At 45.0% G+C, this 26,844-nt stretch overlaps 2 protein-coding genes across 3 annotated transcripts; both read right to left on the bottom strand.

The window, feature by feature from the left end:
- Nucleotides 1-6,042: 6,042 nt before the first annotated feature.
- Nucleotides 6,043-10,279, bottom strand: LOC135521984 (apolipoprotein Eb-like). Of its 2 annotated transcripts, none has more exons than XM_064947837.1 (5): nucleotides 10,235-10,279; nucleotides 9,572-9,637; nucleotides 8,165-8,318; nucleotides 7,412-7,699; nucleotides 6,043-7,288 (listed from the first exon to the last, which is right to left on the bottom strand). In XM_064947837.1, the coding sequence occupies exons 2-5, from the start codon at nucleotides 9,612-9,614 to the stop codon at nucleotides 6,946-6,948; spliced, it is 828 nt and encodes a 275-aa protein (XP_064803909.1). In that variant the 5' UTR covers nucleotides 9,615-9,637; nucleotides 10,235-10,279; the 3' UTR covers nucleotides 6,043-6,945. The 2 variants fall into 2 exon arrangements, with proteins under 2 accessions (XP_064803909.1, XP_064803908.1); XM_064947836.1 differs by lacking the exon at nucleotides 10,235-10,279 and adding an exon at nucleotides 10,038-10,206.
- A 13,681-nt stretch (nucleotides 10,280-23,960) lies between these two features.
- Nucleotides 23,961-25,588, bottom strand: LOC135521983 (apolipoprotein A-I-like). The gene is made up of 4 exons (XM_064947835.1): nucleotides 25,483-25,588; nucleotides 25,323-25,378; nucleotides 24,945-25,095; nucleotides 23,961-24,828 (listed from the first exon to the last, which is right to left on the bottom strand). The coding sequence occupies exons 2-4, from the start codon at nucleotides 25,360-25,362 to the stop codon at nucleotides 24,252-24,254; spliced, it is 768 nt and encodes a 255-aa protein (XP_064803907.1). The 5' UTR covers nucleotides 25,363-25,378; nucleotides 25,483-25,588; the 3' UTR covers nucleotides 23,961-24,251.
- Between the last annotated feature and the right edge of the window lie 1,256 nt (nucleotides 25,589-26,844).

The following is a 26,844-nucleotide window of genomic DNA, read 5'->3' as shown; positions in this document are numbered from 1 at the left end:
CCAATCAATCAGCAACTCGGTTACCATTCGGTTCAGGAAGTGAACCAGAACGTATTGATCGTTATTCCCCACACGGGATTAGTGGAGGTGTCTTGCCACCAGATCCTGAACCAATGCAAGTGGGGCGACACGGGCTAACTAAGGAGGAGCGCCAACGTAGACGTGAGACCAACAGCTGTTTCTACTGTGGTAGCTCGGGACATTACATCTCCGCTTGTCCACAGCGCCCGTTAAACTGCCCGGCTCGCTAGTTTTGGGAGGAATTTTAGCGAGCCAGTTTCAACCTCTCAAAGATCCTGTCAGACCCTGTTTTCCTGCGACCCTTATGAATAAGGATCAGAGCTTAGAGATGAACGCTTTTATCGATTCAGGTGCCGATGGCAGCTTTATTGATGCCGACTTGGTGGAACAGCTGGGGCTTTCCAAGGAGCAATTGCCGGAAGCCATTGAAGCAACCATTCTGAACGGCAGTAGTCTGGCACGGATCACTATGAGGACTGAACCGGTTAAGATGTTGTTGTCGGGGAATCATTCAGAGTTTATCTCCTTCTTCATTCTGTCCTCGCCCCATGTTCCTCTGGTTCTTGGTTACCCCTGGCTGAAGGAACACAATCCCTCGTTTGATTGGGTGACGGGTAAGGTAACTAGTTGGAGCATTGATTGTCATGCTAACTGCCTTAGGACTGCCTGTTCTCCTGCCGTTTCCAGTCAGGTCAGTGACTCTGCTCCTCCTGATTTGTCCCTGGTTCCAGAAACATATCACGAGTTGGGTGAAGTATTCAGTAAACAGAAGGCTCTGTCCCTTCCTCCCCACCGACCTTATGACTGTGCGATTAATCTGTTTCCTGGAGCTGCCTTTCCCAAGGGACGGTTATACTGTATCTCTCGACCTGAACGTGAGGCCTTGGAGACCGACATCAAGGAGTCTCTAGCTGCAGGTCTCATTCGGCCCTCGTCATCACCTCTGGGAGCAGGATTTTTTTTGTGAGCAAGAAGGATGGCTCTCTTCGACCGTGTATTGATTATCGGGGTTTGAATGATATTACGGTCAAGAACAAGTATCCCCTGCCCTTGATGAGCTCGGCTTTCGATTCTTTACAGGGTGCAACGGTTTTTACGAAGCTTGATTTACGTAATGCTTATCATTTGGTTTGGATCAAAGAGGGGGACGAGTGGTTGACTGGGTTCAATACTCCGATGGGACATTTCGAGTACCAGGTGATGCCGTTTGGACTGACCAACGCTCCTGCTTTGTTCCAAAGTATGGTGAATGACGTTCTGAGAGATATGATTGGTATTTTTGTGTTCGTTTACCTGGATGATATCCTCATCTTCTCGAAGGAGCTTTCTAGCCACGTTCAGCATGTCAAGCAGGTCCTGCAGCGGTTATTGGAGAACCGTCTGTTCGTGAAGGCTGAGAAGTGTGATTTTCACGCCCACACGACGTCCTTCCTCGGGTACATCATCTCCAGGGGAGAGATCAAGATGGACCAAGAGAAGGTTCGGGCGGTTCGGGATTGGGTCCAGCCCGGTACGAGATTGCAGCTCCAGAGATTCCTGGGGTTTGCAAATTTTTATCGTAGGTTTATCTGTGATTACAGCCGGGTGGCCGCCCCTTTAACTGTACTGACGTCTTGCACCAGAAAGTTCTGTTGGTCTCCTGAGGCAGACCGAGCATTTCTAGATTTGAAGAGCCGATTCACCAACGCCCCGATTCTCTCTCAACCTGACCCTTCCCGTCAGTTCGTTGTGGAGGTGGATGCGTCTGATGTGGGGGTGGGCACCATCCTGTCTCAGCGTAGCTCCACTGACGGTAAACTCCATCCCTGCGCCTTCTACTCTTGTCGTCTTTCTCCAGCTGAAAGAAACTACGATGTGGGTAACCGGGAGCTTCTCGCTGTGAAGCTTGCCTTGGAGGAGTGGCGTCACTGGTTGGAGGGAGCGGAGCAAAAGGTTGTGGTCTGGACTGACCACAAGAATCTGGCTTACGTGCAATCGGCTAAACGTCTCAACTCCCGTCAGGCCCGGTGGGCTTTGTTTTTTGGACGCTTCAATTTTCCCCTGACGCTCCGACCTGGGTCGAAGAACGGGAAAGCGGACGCCCTGTCCCGGATGTTCTCCAAGACGGAGGAGAGTGGGGTCAAGACTGAGACGATTCTTCCCCAGAACGTTGTCGTGGGAGCCGTTACATGGAGGATTGAGGAGGAGGTGATGGCGGCTCTTCGGACACAGCCCGGGCCCGGTAACGGTCCACCCGGTCGGTAGTTCGTGCCTGAGTCGGTTCGTTCTGCTGTCCTTCAGTGGTCCCACGCCAGCAAGATAGCTTGTCACCCTGGTGTTGCTCGGACTATGGCGCTACTGCGCAGACGATTTTGTTGGCCTGCCATGGGAGAAGATACCCGGAGGTTTGTTGCCGCTTGTCCTGTTTGTGCGCAGAATAAGAGTACCAATCGGGCCAGCTCTGGGCTTCTTCACCCCTACCTATTCCCTGGCGACCTTGGTCGCATCTGGCCCTGGATTTTGTCACGGGGTTGCCCTCTTCTGTTGGTAACACGGTTATTCTGACCATTGTGGATAGATTCAGCAAGTTTGCCCACTTTGTTCCCCTCTCCAAGCTGCCTTCTGCCACTGAGACGTCCGAGATCCTGGTTAGGGAGGTGTTCAGGGTCCACGGGTTGCCCTGTGATATTGTTTCTGACCGTGGTCCTCAGTTTACCTCTGCTGTCTGGAAATCCTTCTGTTTGGCCATTGGAGCTACAGTCAGTCTCACATCTGGATTTCACCCCCAATCTAATGGTCAGGCGGAGAGAGCCAACCAGAAGATGGAGTCCACGCTGCGCTGTCTTGTTTCCTCTGATCCCACCTCTTGGTCCTCTCAATTACCCTGGGTCGAGTCTGCTCATAATACTCTCCCTTCATCTGCCACTGGGATGTCTCCCTTCCAGTGCCTGTACGGTTACCAACCTCCCTTGTTTCCTTCTCAGGAGCGGGACCTCTCGGTTCCTTCTGTCCAGACCCATATTCGTCATTGCCACCGCACCTGGCATCGGGCCAGGAAGGCCCTCCTTAAGGTTTCTGACCGGTATCAGATCCAGGTGAATCGTCGCCATATTCCTGCCCCCGCTTATGCCGTCGGAGATAGGGTTTGGTTGGCTACACGGGATCTTACTCTACGGACTGAGTCGAGGAAACTGTCACCGAAGTTCATTGGTCCGTTTGTAGTGGAGAAGATCATTAATCCTGTTGTGGTCCGACTCAAGTTGCCTGCTACACTAAGAGTACATCCCACCTTTCATGTCTCCTGCCTCAAGCCGGTTCTCCTCAGTCCTCTGTTGCCCCCTCCTCCTCGTCCTCCTCCTCCTCGGATGATCGGAGGTGGTCCTGTCTACACGGTGCGCCGCATCATGGACTCCAGACGGCGGGGTCGAGGGTTCCAGTATTTAGTGGATTGGGAAGGATATGGTCCTGAGGAGAGGAGATGGATTCCTCGGCGTCAGATCCTTGACGATGACCTGCTTTGTGACTTTTACCGCCTCCACCCTGGCGCTCCGGGTAGTCCGCCCGGTGGCGTTCGTCGGAGGGGGGGTACTGTCACGAATCCCGTTTCCTGAGTCTGTTTTTTGCCTGTGTTCTGTCCTGGAGTGTTTTTTCCGGCGTCCTGGAACGCACGCTGTCTGGTTGCCGGTACCTGTATCCCATCAGCTATCTGCACACCTGGTCCTGATCATCATCTCTCCTCTTCATAAGCCCGGACCTGACATCAATTCCCTGCCGGATCGTTAGCCATGAACAGTATGTCGTGCCATAGTATCAGCCTCAAGTTAGATAGAATTTGTTTTGTTGTTTTTTACGTATTGCTTGCCTTAAACTTACCTCCGTTTGTTCTGTCTTCAGTTACTCACCCAGATCATTTACCCCATTCCCGCCTGGTCGTCGGAGAATTCCGCTACCCCATTGGATCCACCTATTTACTCCCATCAACTCACCACCGCTGCCCGCTATGCCACCTGGATATATCTACCCATTCATATTCACTTGTAAGTAAATACTCCCCTTCTTCCTACTCTCCTTGTCCTGGTCTGCTTCTGGGTTCGATTTTGAAAGAACGTGACACTTTGTGACTCACACTTTCTGTTAACTACACAGAAAAAACTCCATGTTTTGTTTGGTCTGCCAGAATGCCTTACTATTACTGTGTGTTCCTGGTGTTTACATTCTCTTTTAAACCTGATTTATCAAGGTTAAACCTAAAATCTCTTGGTTAAAATCTATTTTGCAACACAGGCTGGGTCCAAGATAGCAGCAGGGTCAGCGATATTACAAGTCAAATTGCAAAATTTAAAAACTAACTGTAGATCCATGAAAAGCAATTATCATAGCATTTGTTTATGTGTGTGTGTGTGTGTGTGTGTGTGTGTGTGTGTGTGTGTGTGTGTGTGTGTGTGTGTGTGTGTGTACCTTCGTGCAGATCTGTGTATCTTAGACAGGAGAGGAGGGTGGAATAACTATTAACATAGTAGATGAAAACACAAACGTGGTTCCTGAAACCTGCTGGGATAACGAGAAAGGAATGTGAGAGCAGATCCCGACAAGCCAGGACCGGGGAAGCAGGGAGAGAGAGGGAGGGAGGGAGGAAAGGGGACAAAAGAGAAAGAAAGACCTGCAGGGCAGGAGGGGGTGGAAAGGCCCTTTAGTGTTTGGTCAATCAAGCACCATCTGTACAAATTAGGAATTGACAGTGTGTGTTGAGAGGGGTGTATGGGTGGTGGGGGAGGGTCCTAAAAGAAAAGGTGAAAGAGGGATGTAGGTTAGGGAGAAGGATAGGTACCCTGAAAAAGGCCTTACTGAAAATCATCAGACATATCCCTTGTGTTGTCCCTATAAACATACGTAACAACAGGCGGAAGAAAGTGTATTATAAAGAACCTGTGTGTGTTTATGAGTGTACAGGTAGTAGAGAACTGCCTACAGGGGGTTTAGGGTTGGTGTTTCGGGGTTAAAGACATGGGATCTGGGGGTGGGAAAAGAAGATAGAGCATGACATGACGAGGACATTCTGTTCAACCTATTTCTGGAGCCTCCAGATGTGATGTTACGTGACATTATAACCTAACGTAGATCTCAATTCAACTTACATTGTTTGTGGTTTATAAAGGCTAACACTGAATTACTGTATGTCAGGGGTCAGAAAAAAAACAATCCTGTTCCCGGAGAGCTACCCTCCTCTATGTTTTCTCTCCAACCCTGTTCCCGGAGAGCTACCCTCCTCTATGTTTTCTCTCCAACCCTGTTCCCGGAGAGCTACCCTCCTCTATGTTTTCTCTCCAACCCTGTTCCCGGAGAGCTACCCTCCTCTATGTTTTCTCTCCAACCCTGTTCCCGGAGAGCTACCCTCCTCTATGTTTTCTCTCCAACCCTGTTCCCGGAGAGCTACCCTCCTCTATGTTTTCTCTCCAACCCTGTTCCCGGAGAGCTACCCTCCTCTATGTTTTCTCTCCAACCCTGTTCCCGGAGAGCTACCCTCCTCTATGTTTTCTCTCCAACCCTGTTCCCGGAGAGCTACCCTCCTCTATGTTTTCTCTCCAACCCTGTTCCCGGAGAGCTACCCTCCTCTATGTTTTCTCTCCAACCCTGTTCCCGGAGAGCTACCCTCCTCTATGTTTTCTCTCCAACCCTGTTCCCGGAGAGCTACCCTCCTCTATGTTTTCTCTCCAACCCTGTTCCCGGAGAGCTACCCTCCTCTATGTTTTCTCTCCAACCCTGTTCCCGTAGAGCTACCCTCTATGTTTTCTCTCCAACCCCAGCTGTAACTGACCTGGTCCAGCTTATCATTGTTATCAGAACATGATGCATGATAGAGGGAATTTATAAGCATAGGAATGTCTTGATTTTGTGTGTTCATCAACCATAGATTGTAAGATGAAGACCCATCTATATTTCTGTAACCACCTCAGTTGTCATTGTAACTAACAATAAAGAAATGTCAAAGTTGAAAAAAGCTGATAAAGGTTTGACAAGAAAAGAACACACTGACAATTGAGCAACTCTTTACATATTTTATTTCTGCAGCGCTGGGTAGCACATTGCAGTCAGCCAGACAGCCAGACGAACAGTGTGCTATGGTGAGCAGCAGGGCGTGTTACATTGTGAAGTGGCAGAGACACTCTGGCCAAACTGAATTAATACAGACAGGTAGTATATGGACCCTGTGAAGTATACCTTTTAGTTTCATTGTCATATTTGCGTCATATCACAGTCATAGTAAATACACTCCTATATGAATCACAACAAATACAGAGCCCACAAAGCAGGTGTAGATACAGCATCACAGACAAGCAAGGAACGGAGTGGTTCTTCCTTTTTTTCTGGACAGACTGATGCTAGTGCTGGATAAAAGCCCAGTCTTAATTCAGTGCAGTTATTGAAATGAAGGACAGGGACAGCGCTGGAATGGGCCGGAGACAATTTGGCTCACGATTGTTAGATACTGTTTCAACCCCACTTGTATCCCATACAGCAGCCTTAGAAACCTGATGCAAATTAGTAGAACAATTTGGAGGAGACATCTAGAGGACGTATAATGAGGAAGACAAGCAAAGCAGGTTAAAAACAATGGCCTCTTGTGTGTTTAAGAAAGGCAGTATTGAGTGTGGCTCTTGTGTTCTGAGATGAGGAGATAATACAGCGAGAGAGTGATTGAAGTGATTTAAACAGTAAATGCCTTTCTGAGGCCTGAACAGACATAAAGGACTGTGTTTGTCTGCTCAAGACCCCTTCAAAGCTCTGCCATCCTCACCCCTCTCTCTCTATCAACCCCCCTCAACCAAAACACAGTGCCAACACAGCGAGAACAGCATCAGTATCACTTAACTCCCTCCTCCTCTCTGTGGTAGCTAGGTGAATGGTGGCACAGTGCTTCCAAACCCCTCCCTCCCCTGGGTCCATTTAGACAGCGGTCTCCTTGACCTTGTCCATGGCGGTCTGGAGCTGCTCACGGATCTTGGCGGCGTAGGGGGCGATCAGGCTGCTGAGCTCATCGATCTTGCCCTCCAGGGTGGTGCGCAGGTCCTCGGCGGTGGCCTCCAGCTGCTCGCGCATGCCTTCAGCCTGGGTGGAGACCTGCTGGCTCAGGTCCTGGGCCTGGTTCTTCAGAAGGTCAGTGAAGCTGCCCAGCCTCTGGGCGGCGGTGTCGTGGGCCTGACTCACGAAGGGCTCCACACGCTCCTTCACGAGATCCATGTTCTGGGAGGTACGGGACTGGATCTCACCTAGGTAGGTGGCTACGGTCCTGGGGGAGGGAGAGGCAGAGGGGGTTTGCATCACTTGGAAGACATATTGAAAACTGAATTTTGAAATTCTATGTTGGAAAGCAAGCTGTTACAGTACATTGGCTGTTGCCATCTATACTCACTTGCGGATCTCCTCGGTGTCCTTGTTAAGGCGTTTCTTCAGTTTGCGGGTGTAGGTGTTGGCGCGGTTGTGGACATCATCAGCATTCTGCTCCATCATAGTCTTGAGCTCTCCCAGGTACTGTGTGCTGCGCTCCTTGGCATCAACCATGTCGGTCTGGAGCTTGGTGGTCAGAAGCTGCAGGTCCTGGCCCAGCAAGGCGGCTGTGTCCTGGGAGTAGGGTCCCAACTTGGTCTGGATGTCCTCCCTGTACACGGTCAGCTCAGCCACGGTGTCAGTGATCAGGGTGCTGCAGAGAGGGAGGCATGGTTAGAGATGGTCACAAAGTGGGTAGAGGGAGACATTGCCAGTGATGTAAGGGGACACAGGGGTGCAGGGGGGAGGATGGGGAGAGAGAGGGGAGACATCGTCTGGGAAATCGGGAGACACAGGGGTACAGGGGAGACATCGTCTGGGAAATCGGGAGACACAGGGGTACAGGGGAGACATCGTCTGGGAAATCGAGAGACACAGGGGAGAGGATGAGGGAGAGAAGAGAAAGAGGGGAGGCATGGTCAGGGACATAGGGAGATGCAGGGTACAGAGGGGAGGCATGGTCAGGGACACAGGGGGGGAGGATGGGGGAGAGAGGGGAAAGAAGGGAGGCATGGTCAGAGACAGTCACAGAGCACAAGGCTAGAATGGAGAGCGATGAAGTAAAGCATATGAGCCTATATCACTTCAGAATGAAATTGTGTTACAATGTGCCACTCACTCAAGTTCTCTGCTGAGCTGGGAGGCCTTGAGGTTTTCCACCAATCCGTCGGCTCTGCTGTTGATCTCAGACACATAGGTCCAGAAGCGCTCAACGTTCTCCTCCCAGAGGTTTGGGAGGGCCTCTGCCTGGCGCACGGCACGGGCATGGCAGCCTGTAGGGGGAGACAGCTCTGAGGTGAGGGGTCCATAATATACACCATCAGGGGGGGTAAATCCAGTCTGGTAATGAGAGTGTGGAGCCTTGGTACAGTATGAAGCCTAATTATAGAAGTGTTACAGTATTGTAAGAGTTGATCTTAAAGACTGATTTCAGCAAGGAGTCAGTAAATGCATTCATGTACATACAGTTGACTAATACTAAATATATATACTGCATATACAGTTGACTAATACTAAATATATACTGTATATACAGTTGACTAATACTAAATATATATACTGCATATACAGTTGACTAATACTAAATATATATATACACTGTATATACAGTTGACTAATACTAAATATATATACACTGTATATACAGTTGACTAATATTAAATATATATATACTGTATATACAGTTGACTAATATTAAATATATATACTGCATATACAGTTGACCAATACTAAATATATACTGTATATACAGTTGACTAATACTAAATATATATACTGCATATACAGTTGACTAATACTAAATATATATACTGCATATACAGTTGTCTAATATTAAATATATATACTGCATATACAGTTGACTAATACTAAATATATATACTGTATATACAGTTGACTAATACTAAATATATATACTGCATATACAGTTGACTAATATTAAATATATATACTGTATATACAGTTGACTAATACTAAATATATACTGTATATACAGTTGACTAATACTCAATATATACTGTATATACAGTTGACTAATACTAAATATATACTGTATATACAGTTGACTAATATTAAATATATATACTGTATATACAGTTGACTAATACTAAATATATACTGTATATACAGTTGACTAATACTAAATATATATACTGCATATACAGTTGACTAATACTAAATATACATATACTGTATATCCAGTGCCTTGCACTGAATTTCTTCACATTTTATTGTGTTACAACGTGGGATTAAAATGTATTTAATTTTAATTTTTTTGTCAACAATCTACTCAAAATACCCTGTAATGTCAGTGGAAGAAAAATTCAAACATTTTATAAAAGATTAATAAAACATTTATAACTAAAATATATTCGTTAATTGTAATGAATTACAATTAAATCCATTTAAATACCCCACTTTCTAACACAATAAAATGTGAAGAAATCCAAGGAGTATGAATAATTTTGCAAGGCACTGTATATATTGATAACAGTGTCAAAAGGGAACAGTGTAAACCCAGGTTTACCAGAGATGACTGCCAGAGCAAGGATTATTGCCACAGCCTTCATGATTGATTGACAAACAGATACACCTATGAAAACAGACATAGACGAAGTCAGACAGTGGTTGTCTGTCAAAGCTATAGAAAACAAATACAATATACAAAGATACAATGTTAAATCATTGGGATATTGGCTGAATATTTTTTTTTGAATAAAGTAGAATACTACTGTGAGCCAATAAAATAAATAGGAAAAATAACATTTCATAGACGCTAGATGTCCATAACTGTACTCACTGAGCTCTTTTAGAATGTAAACTAAACTAGTTAATTGCTATTAAACGTTTTAGATTAAACTTTAAATCCAGTCATTGTGCTATAAACTAATACGGTATTTTAGTTTCCACTACAACGCATCTCTTCTTAACATTTTTAACATACATTTGGTCTGGTTAATTTGCACTCTACAGTAAAAAGATTAATGACTTACTTTTCATTGCCTAAGGTGTCGGCTACAGTAGCCTAACCTAATGCAATAATTTATAAGTAGTCTCTACCTCGGTATCAAATATAGTTTACTTTAACATGATGCTTTATATTTCTACTAAAAATAAGGTATTTCACTAATGACTTAAGCGCGTTTGTAGTCTATATGGTGCCAATTAGTTGTCCCCATTCCTCACTCACCTAAGAAATCCAGTTCCTTCCGTGCTCTAGGGACAGTTCGCGGGGCTTTTTATACTGTCCTGGTGGCCGCGCGCCTGTAGCTGGGAGAGCGCGCGCATGTGAGGATGCGTGGCTCAGCTCATGGTTCGCTCCACGCGATGTGCCACTCTGCGTTCGAAGTTCTCATCTTTTTGCGTTGTTGTTGGCTATATGGTGATTGTGCAATATATAGTTTATGATGTACGTCAACGAAAATAGTTTGTGCTTCTATGAAAAAAACTGTAGGCTATTTGAAACAAGGAAACCCGGTTAAAGAACTCTTAGATGTGATTGTGGCTCATTCAGTTTGTTTATACATTTCCTTCTTGGTCTTTGACTTTTCCATGTGTGTTTTATGTAATCAGTTTTGGAAATACAATTAAATGTTAAATGTCTCAGAGAACAATTCTTTGGCCAACTATAATCTACTGCTGGCGCCAAGAATCTGTAAATATGCTATCCTTGTCAGGCAGCTCCATTGATCTCCAATGTATTTGAATCAGTTTATTTTTAGTCATGGAATTACAGTATCAACTGACTACCCCTTGCCACTGTATGGACCCTCTCCACACACCATCAGTCTTCATTCATTTACACTGGGCTATTTCAATGCATGATGGTCACCAATGAAATGCATTTGAAAGGCACTGTCTCCAAGTCGTCTACATGAATGATGTTGAACCCATGACCCATGGAACATCTTCTATCAGAATCACATGAATAATGCTGTTCACTATTCACAATCCAACTAGGATCAGTCATTTACAGGACCTTCAGAAAGTATTCACATCCCTTTTCTTTTTACACATTTTGTTGTGTTATAGCCTGAATATAAAATTGATTAAATTTAGATTTTTGGCATACACTCAAAACCCCATAATGTAAAAGTTGAATAATGATTTTCAAAATGTGTACAAATGAATTAACAATTAAAAAATGAAATATCTTGAGTCAGTAAGTATTCAACTCCTTTTTTATGCCAAGCCTAAATAGGTTCAGGAGTAAAAAGGTGCTTAACAAGTCACATAATCAGTTGCATGGACTCACTCAGCGTGCAATAATAGTGTTTAACGTGACTTTTAAATGACGTTAAACACATCTATGTTCCCCACACTTAAAATGATCTGTAAAGTACCTCAGTCGATGTGGAATAAATCAAGGGGTATGAATACTTTCTGAAGGCACTGTAACTGTTAACATCTGTTATTTCCTCAAAACAATAACTCCCCAGGGTAAGAGGGATCAGTGCAAAACAAGACAGGAGTGGGAGATACTGCTGTTCCCAGGGACATGTCAGGGCTTGGGGATAGAGCTGGGGTGCAGTAGGAAGGACTATGAGTGGGCGGTAGAGAGAGTGGCGTGAGGGGCAACAAAGACAGTTCATACATCACATAAATAGACTTTTTGAGGTAAAAGGAGATACTGTAGAAAATGTAACCTCAATATAACTCTCAAAATAAGCAATTGACAGAGGTAGTTTTATTGTTCATAGCCTGTAAGGAACTAAGACGATGACACAAAGAGAAAGTGCTGTGACTCCAACTGAGTCATAGGAGTTCAACTCACACACCCAAATGTAGCTCTAATTCTCCTTTTTGTTAGGTCTAGTCACAGCTAATGTATTGTTGGACATCAAGGTTAGAGCTTTGGGCAGCAACCGAAAAGTCGCTAGTTCGAATACCAGAACCAACAAGGTGACACATCTCGCTGTGCCCTTGAGCAAGGCACTTAACCCTAATTGCTCCAGAGGCGCTGTAAAATGGAATGCAGGGAGTGTGGCCGTGACCACACTCCCTGTACAGAAAAACTACTTAAGTAGTACTTTAAAGTAATTTTACTGAAGTACTTTACACAACTGATGAATACAATTGAAGTACATCAAGGCCACATCCTGATCAACAACAATGTCCTTATGTGTTGCTTGTTTATCACATCAGATTTGTTCTGAACATGTTCTGCCTCGGAATTTGGTCAGGCATAGTAAGATCTAAGCATAGTTAAGGCTTGGTTAAAGATGGTATTGTATGGTGAAAGTTAACATCTTGGGTCTTGTAAATGGGTTCTGGAAAGCCCCAGTGATAAAACAACAGAGCTTTCATAATGATGAATCTTCTGTTGAGTCATTGTTATACTCAGGTAATGAAAGTCTATATATGTGCAATGCTGGCCATATATAGGCCTTGTTATCAGCGCCACTACTGATTCCAGCAGTACCGATGACCTTTACCGAGAATGGTCCAGCAGGTACGCTACCTCTGCTGTCAATACTAGACATTCCTCTCTGTGTGGTAATCAGAAGAAGCCTTCTCCCAAGAAATACAAACTGGAGTTGATTGGTGTGTTCAGAGCCTGATAGTATGAGATAAACTCCAGGAGTCAACTTCTACCTCTTCACTGATTGGTCAGAATGGATATGTACACTACTTTTCAAAAGTTTGGGGTCACTTAGAAATGTCCCTGTTTTTGAAAGAAAAGCAATTTTCCATTAAAATAAAATAAAATTGATCTGAAATACAGTGTAGACATTGTTAATGTTCTAAATGACTATTGTAGCTGGAAACTGCAATTTTGTAAATGGAATATATACATATGCGTACAGAGGCCCATTAACAGCAACCATCACTCCTGTGTTCCAATGGTACAGTGACTTAGCTAATCCAAGTTTATCATTTTAAAAGGCTAATTGATCATTAAAAAAACATTTTGCAATTATGTTAGCACTTCTGAAAACTGTTGTTCTGATTAAAGAAGCATACAACTGGCCTTCTTTAGACTATTTGAGTGTCTGCAGCATCAGCATTTGTGGGTGCTTCGAGGCAAGCAACGCTGAACCATGCATGAGAGCACCACATGTTCCGGACGACTGTGTGATCTCGCTCTCGTAGCCAATGTGAGTAAGATCTTTTAACATCTCTAGGGTATGTGGGACGCTAGCGTCCCATCTGGCCAACATCCAGTGAGGTTGCAGAGCGCCAAATTCAATTATAGAAATGCTCATTATAAAAATTCAGAAAACAAAACATATTTTAGATATGTTTAAAGATTAACTTCTTGTTAAACCAACCACAGTGTCATATTTAGAAACATGTCAAACAATGTTTATATTCAATCATCAGGTTGTTTTTTTAGCCTAAATGATCTATAATATTTCAACCGGACAATAACGTCGTCAATACAAAAGGTAAACAAGAAATGCACATGCGCCTGAAAAAACTCTGCGTCACGTTAGGGTCCACTCGTTCAGACTGGTCTTACTCCCTCATTTATATGAATACAAGCCTGAAACGATTTCTAAAGACTGTTGACATCTAGTGGAAGGCATAGGAACTGCAAATGGAGTCCTAAGTCAATGGATACTGTAATGGCATTGAATAGAAAACTACAAAACCAACAAAAAAAACTACTTCCTGAATGGATTTTTCTCAGGTTTTCGCCTGCTAAATCAGTTCTGTTATACTCACAGACACTATTTAAACAGTTTTGGAAACGTTAGAGTGTTTTATATCCAAATCTAGGCCGTTTAATGTGGGCATGCTTTTCATCCAAAATTCTGAATACTGCCCCCTACCCTAGAGAGAGGTTACAGTTTTTCTCAGTCGTGTCACGTTCTGACCTTTATTTCCTTTGTTTTGTATTTATTTAGTATGGTCAGGGCGTGAGTTGGGGTGGGCAGTCTATGTTTGTTTTTCTATGATTTGGGGATTTCTATGTTTCGGCCTAGTATGGTTCTCAATCAGATGCAGGTGTCATTAGTTGTCTCTGATTGAGAATCATACTTAGGTAGCCTGGGTTTCACTGTGTGTTTGTGGGTGTTTGTTTCCGTGTCTGTGTTTTTCACCACACAGTACTGTTTTGGGTTTCCTTCATTCCACGTTTATTGTTTTTGTATTCAGTTGTTCTTGTGTACTATTTCTTATTAAAAGAACCATGGACACTTACCACACCGCATATTGGTCCTCCGATCCTTTTCGCCTCTCCTCTTCGGAAGAAGAGGATGAAATCCCTCACAGAAACACCCACCAACCAAGGACCAAGCGGCGTGGTAACAGACAGCGACGACAGCAGCAGCAGCAACAACAGTGGCCAGCATCACAGGACTCCTGGACATGGGAGGAGATATTGAACGGAGAGGGACCCTGGGCACAGGCTGGGGAATATCGCCGCCCCAAAACAGAGCTGGAGGCAGCGAAAGCTGAGCGGCGGCGATATGAGGAGGCTGCACGGCAGTGCGACAGGTACGAGAGGCAGCCCCAAACATTTTTTTGGAGGGGGCACACGAGGTGTGGGGCTAAAAGCCAGGTAGCAGACCTGAGCTCACTCCTCGTGTTTATTATAAGCAGTGCGTTACTGGTCAGGCACCGTGTTATGCGGTTAAGCGCACGGTGTCGCCAGTATGTGTCCATAGCCCGGTGCGCTATAGGGCAGCCCCCCGAGAGTGTCATGCGAGTGTGGGCAACCAGCCAGGGCGAATGGTGCCTGCTCAGCGTGTCTGGTCGCCGGTACGCCGTTTCGGGCCAGGGTATCCTGTGCTGGCTCTGCGTGTTGTGTCTCCGGGGGGCTGGGAGGGTGCAGTGCATCCTATGCCTGCGCTCCGCTCGTGCCGGGCAAATGTGGGAGTGGAGCCTAAGGGAGACGTGCGTAGTAGGCACTAGATCTCCCGTGCTTATCCACAGCCCGGTTCAACCTGTGCCTGCACTCTGGAGGGTCCGGGCTAGAGTAGTTATCCAGCCTGGGGAAGTGGTGCCAAGGCTGCGCACCAGAGCTCCAGTGCTCCCCCACAGCCCGGTCCTTCAGGTGCCTCCTAACACCAAGCCTCCTGAAGGTCACCCCAGCCTGGTGGGCCCTGTGGCAGCCCCACGCACCAGGCTGTCTCTCTGTCTCCTCCCTACAGGTGTTCCTGCCTGTCCGGCGCTGCCGGAGCCTCCCGCCTGTCCGGCGCCGCCGAAGTCTCCCGCCTGCCGGAGTCTCCCGCTTGTCCGGCGCCGCCGAAGTCTCCCGCCTGCCGGAGTCTCCCGCTTGTCCGGCGCCGCCGAAGTCTCCCGCCTGCCGGAGTCTCCCGCCTGTCCGGCGCCGCCGAAGTCTCCCGCCTGCCGGAGTCTCCCGCTTGTCCGGCGCCGCCGGAATCTCCCGCCTGTCCGGCGCTGCCGGAGTCTGAGGTGCCAGAGCCCCTCAGCCAAGCGCTGCCGGAGTCTGAGGCGCCAGAGCTTCCGCCCCTCTGTCCCGAGCTGCCCCTCTGTCCCGAGCTGCCCCTCTGTCCCGAGCTGCCCCTCTGACCAGTGGGGTCATTTAGAAGGGGTGCCATGGTTAGGAAGCCACGGAGGCGGACAATGAGGCGGACTAAGACGTTGGTGAAGTGGGGTCCGCGTCCCGCACCAGAGCCGCCACCGCGGACAGACGCCCACCCAGACCCTCCCCTATAGGTTAAGGTTTTGCGGCCGGCGTCCGCACCTTTGGGGGGGGGGGGTACTGTCACGTTCTGACCTTTATATCCTTTGTTTTGTCATTATTTAGTATGGTCAGGGCGTGAGTTGGCGTGGGCAGTCTATGTTTGTTTTTCTATGATTTGGGGATTTCTATGTTTCTCAATCAGAGGCAGGTGTCATTAGTTGTCTCTGATTGAGAATCATACTTAGTTAGCCTGGGTTTCACTGTGTGTTTGTGGGTGTTTGTTTCCGTGTCTGTGTTTTTCACCACACAGTACTGTTTTGGGTTTTGTTCATTCCACTTTATTGTTTTTGTATTCAGTTGTTCATGTGTACTATTTCTTATTAAAATAACCATGGACACTTACCATGCCGCATATTGGTCCTCCGATCCTTTTCGCCTCTCCTCTTCGGAAGAAGAGGAGGAAATCCCTTACAAGTCGCTTTGGTGCATTTTTCACATCATCCCTAACATGTGCAAAATAATAAGTGCATTTCTCAGAACAATTTGTACAAACTGCAATATACAATATATATGTTTCTGAAGCTAGTCAGTCACTAAAAATCCTTAGTACATCTCTCAAAAGTAAATATTCATGCCAATGATCATGTCAGTGTCATCAGAATGATAAGTCATTGAGTCATTGTTCACAAACAAGGTTGTCAAAATGTTTAGGCATGTTGTCAATGTAACTGTGTACTTTGACAGTATTACCTGATGTAAACTTAGGCTACAGTTTGGATGACGGTTACCTTATTGAAAATGCACAAGACTGCACTTCTATGGCATATATCAATTTCAACAGTACTATTTACATATTACTGTATGTGGGTTACTGAATGAAAGAGACTGGAGGCAGAGCACAAAGGAAAAAAGGGGGGCACAAAGGAAAAAAGGGGGGCACAAAGGAAAAAAAAAACTAAATTAGAAAGAAACACAGGAAACCACCCCTAAGGCACAACTTTGCCCGCAGCAATGTTGTGCCGTCTCTACACATCCAGACGTTCCTGTCTGTCAGCCCACATATTCTCATCCACATCACACCGGATATTTTCCCTTCCAATGCAACGTGGAATGAATCTTTTGGAATGCCTTATTCATCCTCTGCAGGCATCTACTGTGATGTCCTCACATGCTGCATCCATTGCAGCCAGCAGGGTCATCTGTGTGTGTGGCTGACGATCGTACACCTTCCACCTCCAAATCCTCTCTAAACAGACCCCTCTCATCATCAGGAATGAGAGCCCTGTAGAGAGTCTCTAAAAAGTTGAGTTGATGCTGGATGTTGTATGGCCCTATAAGGGGGATATGGGTTAGGACACCATGCTCCGAAATAGCAGCACACATGGTGATATTTCCTCCCCGTTGGCCTGGCAAATCCACAGTAGATCTGTGACTGATGATATTCCGACCCCGCCTTCTGCATTTGGTCAGGTTGAAGCCAGCCTCATCCACGTATACAAAGTTGTGAGAAGGTTCACTTGATTCCAACTCCATTATACTCTATATCCCAGAACACACAGTTGAATTTGTTTTGGTAAGGAAGAGTGACATAACATGTACATATATTGCATGTTCCTTCCACAGCAATGGAAATGTGTGCAGTTTATGCTTACTGTACAATGTATCACTATAAAATGTTGCTGTAAAGTAGTTACATAGATATATGTTTTACCTGTACATAGTGGTACCGTAGCTCCTTAACTCTGTCCTCATTCCTTTGGAATGGTACACGGTACAGCTGTTTCATACTCATCTGGTTTCTATGCAGCACCCTGTCGATGGTTGAGATGCTAACCGTATGGATGTTTTCAAAGACATCGTTGTCTTCTATAATGGTGCTTTGTATTTCCCTGAGTCTCATGGCATTGTTTGCTAGGACCATGGTGCAAATAGCCTCCTCCTGTTGAGGTGTGAAAAGGCGTCCTCTGCCACCGGTTTGAGGTACTCTTGCAGTCCTATGTGGGGAAAAATGCAGTGATGCATCGCACACTTTCACATAGACAAAAACTATGCGAACACACATTTTACTGTAAAACATACAGGTGGGTGCATGTAAGGTGCAGTATTTATCTGTATAGAGTATATTTCTGTATGCTGTGAAATACAAGTTGAATACTGTAATATGAAGGAAGTATACAGTATACTGCTTATATACAGTAACAGTGCACTGTACATTGTTTGACATACCTGTTCTCTCTTTGAAACATTTGAACTATTGAGGACACGGTTGATCTCCCAATATTCGGCTGCACCCTTCGACCCGCCTCAGCCATTGTAAGGCCATGATTGACAACATGGTCTACAATAGTGGCCCTTATGTCATCAGATATGTGCCTATGTCCTCTTCTGCCTCTTCCTCTGTTTTGCCTTCCACCACACATCCTTGCTCGTCTTCTTCCTCCTCTTGGCTGTTGACCCTGTTCGTTTCCTGATCCATCCATTATTGGAAAATTGCAACTCTGTGTTGTGGTCTGTCTATATATGCTTGCCAATTGATTCTTCATGAGATGCACCTTTGAGCAATTTAGACAACTGGTTGATTGTTGGTTGAGCTCACACTTTACATTCCTTCATGAGTGACGGTCAATTTCACCTGCACGATTCATCAATTCACGTTTTTGTACAAAAGGTCTAATAGAAATGTGTAAAACTATGCTTGACAGTTTATGACAAATAGTTCAACAATTTTGCATGTAATGGCTTATGCAAGGAACTAATGCCTAAATGTTTTGAGGGGTAAGACTATTCAACAGAGAACCATCTATTATATTTTGATCAACATGACATGAGCAATTGATCATGTGGAAAAAAGCTGACACTTGTACATTATCAAATGCAATTTGTTCAAAGGAATAAGAAATTGCTTTAATGATGTGCACAAGTGACTAGATGATTTGGAATTTGTACAAGTAGTATCAAGAATTGCACTTTTGATCTAAGAAATGCACCAAAGCGACTGAGAAACTGTAAACAGGTTAACATTTACAAGGCCGCGGGTTCAGACGAATTATCAGGACATGTACTAGGAGTATGCGCTGAACAGCTGGCATGTATCGTCACTGACATTTTTAACCTCTCTCTGACCCATTATCTAATACCTACATGTTTCAAGCAGACTACCATAGTCCCTGTGCACAAGAATGCCAAGGTAACCTGTCAACTGTCTATTGCCCAGTAGCACTCACTTCTGTAGCCATGAAATGCTTTGAAAGGCTGGTCATGTCTCACATCAACACCATAATCCCAGACACCCTGAACCCAGTCCAATTCGCATACCGCCCCAACAGATCCACAGATGACACAATCTCTATTGCAACTGGATCTGGATCCTGGACTTCCTGATGGGCCGCCGCCATGTGGTGAGTGTAGGCAACATCACATCTGCCATGCTGACCCTCAACACAGGGGCCCCTTAGGGGTGCGGGCTTAGTCCCCTCCTGTTCTCCCTGTTCACCCATGACTACATTGCCATGCAATACTCCAACACCATCATTAAGTTTGCTGACGACACAGCAGTGGTTGACCTGATCACCGACGACAATAAGACAGCCTGTAGGGAGGAGGTCAGTGACCTTGCAGTGTGGTGCCAGGACAACAACCTCTTCCTCAATGCCAGAAAGACAAAGTAGCTGAGCGTGGACTACAGGAAATGGAGGGCCGAGCAAGCCCCCATCCACATCGACGGAGCCGTAGTGGAGCGGGTTGAGAGCTTCTAGTTCCTCGGTGTCCACATCACTAAGTAATTATCATGGTCCACACACACCAAGACAGTTGTAAAGAAAGCCTTTCCCCCTTCACAAGGCTGAAAAGATTTGGCATGGGCCCTCAGATCCTCAAAAAGTTCTACAGCTGCACCATTGAGAGCATCTTGACTGGCTGCATCACCGCTTGATATGGCAACTGCTTGTCATCTGACCCCAAGGAGATACAGAGGGTAGTGCGGACGCCCCAGTATATCTTTGGGGCCAATCTCCCTGCCATCCAGGACCTCTAAACCAGGCGGTGTCAGAGAAAGACCCTAGAAATTGTCAAAGACTCCAGCTACCCAAATCATAGACTGTTCTCTCTGCTAAATAGTTCAATAGTTAACCAAATAATATCTGCATTGAACTCTTTTGACACATCACATACGCTGCTGCTACTGTTTATTATATGTCCTGTTGACTAACTTAATCCCTACCTATATGTACAGATCTACCTTAATTACCTGCTACCTTTGCACATCGTTACTCATTGTGTATTTATTCCTTGTGTTATTATTTTTCTATAATGTTTTCAATTTTTTTTTCTCTCTGCATTGTTGGGAAAGGCCCATAAGAATTTCACTGTTAGACAACACCTGTTGTTTATGAAGCATGCGACAAATACAATTTGATTTGATTGTGATTTGGGTCACTCTTTGTATTTAAATGTCTCAGCCTGAGCTGAACTCAATACCCACTGCTGCTCTCCCTGCTGGGACAGACAGATATGTCCTAATAAAACCGGGACCACGAGGGACAGGGATAGCAGCACAGCTGTTATGAAGAGTAGTGCAGTAGAGCTTTTGTAATGGTTTTTAAGGCATGAACATTGGCGTCATTGAAACAGGGAGAGAGAACGAGAGGGAAGTGAAAGAGAGAATAAGAAGAATGATGGTACGGCATAACTAGCTGTAGACAGACAGACCAACAGACTTCTACAGAGTTCTGTAACAGAAGACACTTCCTCTTGTCCTAAAAATATATACCTCTTTGTTCCCTCTCATTGTAAGGATGGGTGATGTGGTAATATGCGTCTACCAGGGCAGTGTGTGAGAGGTTGTCGGTTAGCAGTGAACTCTCATAACCCCAGCCAGCTCATCTTGGAGTCAGGAGTGGTGTGACGGGAGCTGGAGGACTGTGGTCTGTGGTTAGTTGGTCACCTCTGGTCAGAGTGAGACCTCTCACCTCTAACTTCACATGAGTCTGTGATGTCACCACAACTGGCTGTGCCTGGGTCAAAGGGCGCTCAGCTGGGCCCATTTTGGAAACTAGGTTTGATTCCATTATCTGTGTGTGTGTGGTCAGTCATCTGCTTCTGACTCACTGATTTTGCTTACGTAGCTGACTGGTGGCAACTTGCACCGAACAATAGGTTGACCTCACCTCCAATGCCCTTTTTACATAGAAATACAGTGTCCGTTCACTAGCAAACAACAAGGACCATAAATCAAACACTGTTCTCTATGTAAAAATGCTGTTCCAAGGAACATAAGGAACACTGTAAGGCCCATTTCCGTACTTGTCTATTGTCTCTTGTTCTTATCTATTGACCTTTTGCTAGTTCAATATAGGCTTAGATGTGGGCCATTTATTTAGTCTATCATTACAGAACCCCTGTGGCATAAGGCAGATCTCAGAGATTTGTTTTACAGTCTTACTACCAGGCAAAGATCTAAATCAACATCCACTTTTGGTTTATGTTGAGTTGTCATGTTCCCTGTTCTCACAGAGTTGTTTTATGGACATACGTTCTGCTACCCAATGCAGGTAACAGTAAACAAATAATATGCTTGTCTAACAGTGTTCGGGTTTGGCCAGTAGAAAGTATTTTACTGGTAATTTATATTAGGTTGATAATGTAATGATGTTGAACAAAGGAAGTTCATGGCTAACCCAGCAGGGTTAACGGTTGCTGGTGTCAGTGGCAATTTGGGGCAGAGCCAAGGAATTTTGTTTACCTCTGGGTGAGGCAGCATGGGAGAGCCCTGGCAGAGCCGGAGGGTGAGAGGAGGAGGATGGGTGATACAGGTACATCATCAGACATGCAGAGACAGCTCTGAACATGCTCCATACCCACCTCTGGAGGGGGTTTGGGATTGTGGGGTGTGATAGGATTTCAGATAGTGTTACAGGACTGTGTTGTTTTTACAAGTAATTCAGAGAGAGAGAGGGAGAGGTGGGGCAGGGGTAGAGAGAGCTGTACATTACTGTTTGTCAGGTCATTGTATATATGGTTATTTTCTGATTTCTGTGAAGAGGTCAGTGAATCACCATCATTGCACAGGGCTTTATAATTCCCTGAATTGACAATGAACTGCCACTAGATGGCATTCATTCTAAAACTATGTTGAAGGAAAAAGCAAGCCAGTGGTGTGTCTTCATGGATGCCATGGGAAGCCAGGCTTCCCCCCAAAATGTACCAATAAAACATATACAATCATTTATATATTTTGAGCTAAACTGAGTGAACTCAACTGTGAATGGTCCTGGTGCACCAAAAAAAAGTGTTTATTGAAGCCAGCTTGGATTTGGATTCACACCAACCACATCACATCAAAATAAACAAAAAACTTGAATTGTTGCATCTTATTGTGTTGTTGTCCTGCGGTGGCCTTATCCAAAATTAGCCATGTATGGAGATATGGATTTGGATCCAAATGTTAATTTATACATTGTGCCCCTGGCCCCAGAGGGGGGACGTTCAATATGGAGCTACAGTAGATGTTTTAATTAAAAAAACTTTTTTTAACCTTATTTTAACTAGTCATGTCAGTTAAGAACAAATTCTTATTTACAACTTATTTACAACAAACTTACCCCAGCCAAACCCGGATGACACTGGGCCAATTGTGCACCGCCCTATTGGACTCCCAGTCACAGCCGGATGTGATACAGCCTGGAATCGAACCAGGGACTGTCGTGACATCTCACATTGAGATGCAGTGCCTTAGACCACTGCGTCACTCAGGAGATGACAGCTGCACCACTCAAGAGATGTAGTAGGCTAATGTTAACTAACTGGCTAATCGTTGCCCATAAAAGGAAGCTAGGCTAGCGAGCAAGCATTTTAGCCCAGTAGCCTAGGACAACAAAAAACTAAAAGCGTGTACTGTATGACAGTCATAGACCGTTTCATCAACATGAAAGAGAGGAGGATGACATTGGCGTTTCTCTTCATGTCGGGTGTCAACATGTTTTTTCTACTTTTTCCACACCTTCCACACAAACACACTAAATTGTTCCGAGAATCTTTTAGTTGTAACTATATTAGATTAAGCATAGGTGATTTGATGATGAAGTTGAAATGGTGCTGGAATAGTGGAGGCTCTATTCCTCTCATTGACCATGCTGTAGGTCATGCAACTGTTTGTTTAAGGTAACGTGCTTTGTGGACTACACCTGACATATGTTGCTCTCCGGTTTTGTGATGAAACAAAGGTGTGGTTGAATTTATTCTGCCATTGTGTGTTCTATTGTCTCAGCCTTGGGCCTATATTGTATATCACAGTGTCAAGGCATATGAACTAATGAGTTATAGAGCAAACACAATTTTCACAACACAGAGATTGTAATTATGGCTCCCACTTTGAAGACAAACACTGCAGGCTATAATCCTAATAGCTTTTACTCTCCCTTTGAGTAAGATATTTAGCTACTTTAATGAGAAGATATGTACTTACTATGACAGAGATATGTGGTTGTCCCACCTACGTAGCTATCTTAAGATGAATGCACTGATTGTAAATCGCTCTGGATAAGAGCGTCTGCTAAATGACTAAAAGGAAAATTTAATGTGAGCGGACCAAGTAATTGGGCGTCACTCTAAAGCGGGAAGGTGGAATAAACGAGTCAGGAGTAGGTTTTCTTGATTGAACACAGTTCTCTATTGAGGGCATTTGGTCAACACAAACACTCCAACATAATCAATGAAAATCTCCCAAGGAAAAACATACATCTTCTTCTCCAGATGAAACAGGAACACAATATGATTATCTTTAAACTACAACAAAAGTCACGGGCTTGTCACCGTCTTAGTGGTTCTTCCTGGATAGCTCCTCTTTCTCGGTGGCCATCTTCCAGAGATAGTTTCCTCCCCTCTCTGCTGGTTCCATACTCTCTCTTATAGGGGAAGGAGAATATGTCATTAGTACCGTCAGCTGTGCTTAATTGCCTCTGGTTACCATGTCTCCCATGCCTTGTTGGGCTACTATCCTGGTGGTCCTTCCACAGTAATCTTTAAACATCTTCAAGATTTGTTTATGCTGTGATACACACTTTTTTTCTGATAGTATATTAAGCTATACTTGTACCTCTTTTTAACTAGCGGGGGCATATGCATATTTTAAGGAGAGATGACTGGATCAGCGGCATATAGTAGTCCTACATGCAACCAGTCTTATTGGACAATGTGTACTATTTGTATGTCCCAATATGACTTTCCACCTCATACTCTTGTCACCACATTATAATTTGGGGAAGCAGCTTAAAGTATTTAAATTAGCATCACAACACAATACATCAGACACAATACATTTAAGTTATGCTTAGTTTTGCTTTTTATTTCCATAAATTAAGAATACAACACCAATATGGCACAGTCACTGACCAACCTTCAGATAACAAACAAACAAAATACAAAGATGTCATTGACTCATCAGAGCCAATTCAGTTCATACAAAATATAGAATGGACCTCATCTGCATTACCAAGTTCATCTTTGTAAACTCTCCCTCATTCTATTGACAACGGTGGCATGTTCTAAGACTTTGACGGGATAATACAGTCTTCAAAAGGACAAGAGTAGTCAGATGGAGGAAAGTGTTTGTGATTTAGTTGGTGTTAGTGAAGGCCTGGTAGAGGGCTGTAAGCTGGGCCTTCAGGTCCTGGGCGTAGGGGTCCAGCTTGTCCTTCAGGTCCTCAGCATAGGGTACCAGGCTCTGCTGCACCATCTGAGCTCTGGTGGTCAGCTGGCTCTGGAGGTTCTCGGCCAGGGGGGCCACTCTCTTCTGGAAGTCCTGCAGGCGCAGGTCCACTTTCTGCTTCAGCTCATCTGTGTAGGGACCCAGCTGGGACTGCATCTCCTTCACACTCTGCTCCAGACTCCCCTTCAGCTCCTCACTCTTCTGGAGCAGGGTGGCCCTCAGGGCCTCAGAGTCCAGGGACTCTGCATAGGGGGCCAGATCCTGTTTCAGCTGCTCCACTCTCTGCTGAACTTGTGTCTTGATCTCCTCTGCATAGGGCTCCAGTTTCCCCTTGACGCTGCCCAGGTCTTGCTCCAGACGCTCTCTCAGCACCTCAGCCTCTTGGGTAATCTTGGTCATCAGGTCCTTGGCTACAGGAGGAAGCTGCTCCTGCAGGGAGATGGCGTATTGGCTGGCCACATCAGCACTCTCTGTGATGCGGTCACTGCAGGAGATGAGAGGAGAGGGGGTCAGTTCAGGTCCCCATTCTAGTAATCTGAGCGATTCGACTATAGACATTCCACACATTATAACAACTACATCACAGATCGCATAACTTACTTGACATCCTGTCCCAGCTGAGACTTCCTGATCATCTGGACGGTGTCATCTGCCGTTTGCGTTGCCTTGGCAACATAGTCCCAGAAGGCATCTGTCAGCTGTTCCAGCTGTGGCTTGGGCTCATCAGCGTAGAACAGGTTAGCGTGGCAGCCTGTTGGGGCGTAGCAGAAGAGTTAGTTGTTGTGAAACAACTGGTTAGGCGTGGCAGCCTGTTGGGGGCATTAAGGTAACTTGAAAATTATACTCCCTCTGCTATGGTTGTTATTATTGACTATTGACTCAAAATTAATTCGATAGATTGATGGAATGTATTATGTTGCTATACTTCAGCTCTATAAATTTCACTTATAATCTGAAATATTCTTGTATCCCACTCACCAGTGAATACAGACAGAGCGAGCACCACAAGGACCTTCATGACTCTCAATCAGATTCTGTGAAATAAAGCAACAATCACTTAAAGCATTGTAATCCACCAGAAAAAAAACATAATTGAATGCTATCAAATAATCCCATGGATTTGTAGAATCCAGCTTACCGTCTTTGTGAATGAGTGTGTTGGTGTATCTCTGAGTCCAGTCTGCAGTGACTAGTTTCAGCCGTGTCCTGGCCTGTATATATAGTGAGCAGGACAGTAAGGAACACAAAGTCCAGGAGCCAGTGCCTCGCTGTCAGCAGTGCTCCAAATCATAAACCCTCAGACTGCAGTGCACCACTCAGCACCTGTCTACCTGACCCAGCCCAGTTCTGTCCTGACAACTCACCCTGGACCTGTCTCAATGAACCCCTGGACCCAGAATGCACAGGAGAGCACTGCGTTATCATCACCTCTGGGTAAAGTGTCACAAACAGAGTTTGGGACATAAAATAGTGGTCAGAGATACTCAGTGAAGACCAATCTCCTGGGACTGCATGCTGATAAACACATCTCCATTCAATCCCCTTGTCAATAGTTTTTCAGTGATATGCAGTAGTGATACATGTGCAGCAGGACACTTGTTGCCTTGCAGCTATACAGGTCTGTTACTGTTAATATCATCTGAGGGTAGATGTATTGTGTTGTATTGAGCCTTATGCACTTTTACATACACTAGCCTGTTCCTTTCTCTCAACCATAATGTATCTTGGTCATTATATATGATGCTACAACTCTACAATGCTGATAGTGAGTATCTGGTTCACACCAGGTCAGTTTCATGGATGTTTCCTTGATGACACAGAAAGTCTCAGATCGAGTCAGCCATTCTCTGAGCCAATCACAGCCATTTCTCAGACATAAATAGCACTTTGTCCAGACAACACCTTCCTTCCAAACTTCATGAGATATCACAGTCTGATCAGATACGGTATTGATATATAGTCCGTTTAAGTTTGATGTCCAGCCAGCTGGCATTGACTCCCAGAATATATTCTATGATATAGTTTTCAGTTTCACTGTGAGGTCATGTGTTCAAGCACTTCCATGTGTCAGTTGTCTGACCAAAGTTCATTTGACCCCGGCCCATACACACTGTGATAGGGTCTAATGTTAGGGGCCACATGGGCCCAGTCCATTCATTAGATGTGATCTCACAATAGCTAGTAGATAACGTATGGTGTCTAGGAACTTATTTGGAATCAATTAAATGTTACAGTAGACTTCCGTTTTTCAAAGTAAAGCTCCCCTTTGTCATACTGTAGTTATTTTGTTTAAATGGATAGTGGGTTACTGTGCTATGCTGGTAATTGACCTTGTCATAACCTCGCCCCTGGGTTATTGCGCAAAGAAGTGTCTGGGAACAACATTACCATGTCAAAAAGGTGGATCAATCTACCCAGAGAATGGCCAGATTGAGAATGTTCCAAGCACTCATTCTACATCACTTGAGTTATTCATGATGTCACATCCTGGTAATCTGGA

Source organism: Oncorhynchus masou, chromosome 30, assembly GCF_036934945.1.
Source record: "Oncorhynchus masou masou isolate Uvic2021 chromosome 30, UVic_Omas_1.1, whole genome shotgun sequence".
Classification (NCBI taxonomy): domain Eukaryota; kingdom Metazoa; phylum Chordata; class Actinopteri; order Salmoniformes; family Salmonidae; genus Oncorhynchus; species Oncorhynchus masou.
This window is presented reverse-complemented; position numbering and strand designations above follow the sequence as displayed.

Coding starts and splice junctions, on each gene's coding strand:
- LOC135521984 (XM_064947836.1), bottom strand. Junction 7,700..8,164: donor CAGCTCAGCAGAGAACTTGA/GTGAGTGGCACA, acceptor CCCTCTCTGCAG/CACCCTGATCACTGACACCG. Junction 7,289..7,411: donor GACACCGAGGAGATCCGCAA/GTGAGTATAGAT, acceptor TCCCTCCCCCAG/GACCGTAGCCACCTACCTAG.
- LOC135521983 (XM_064947835.1), bottom strand. CDS start 25,362: ATGAAGGTCCTTGTGGTGCTCGCTCTGTCTGTATTCACTG. Junction 25,096..25,322: donor CGCTCTGTCTGTATTCACTG/GTGAGTGGGATA, acceptor ACGCCCCAACAG/GCTGCCACGCTAACCTGTTC. Junction 24,829..24,944: donor CAGCTGGGACAGGATGTCAA/GTAAGTTATGCG, acceptor CATCTCCTGCAG/TGACCGCATCACAGAGAGTG.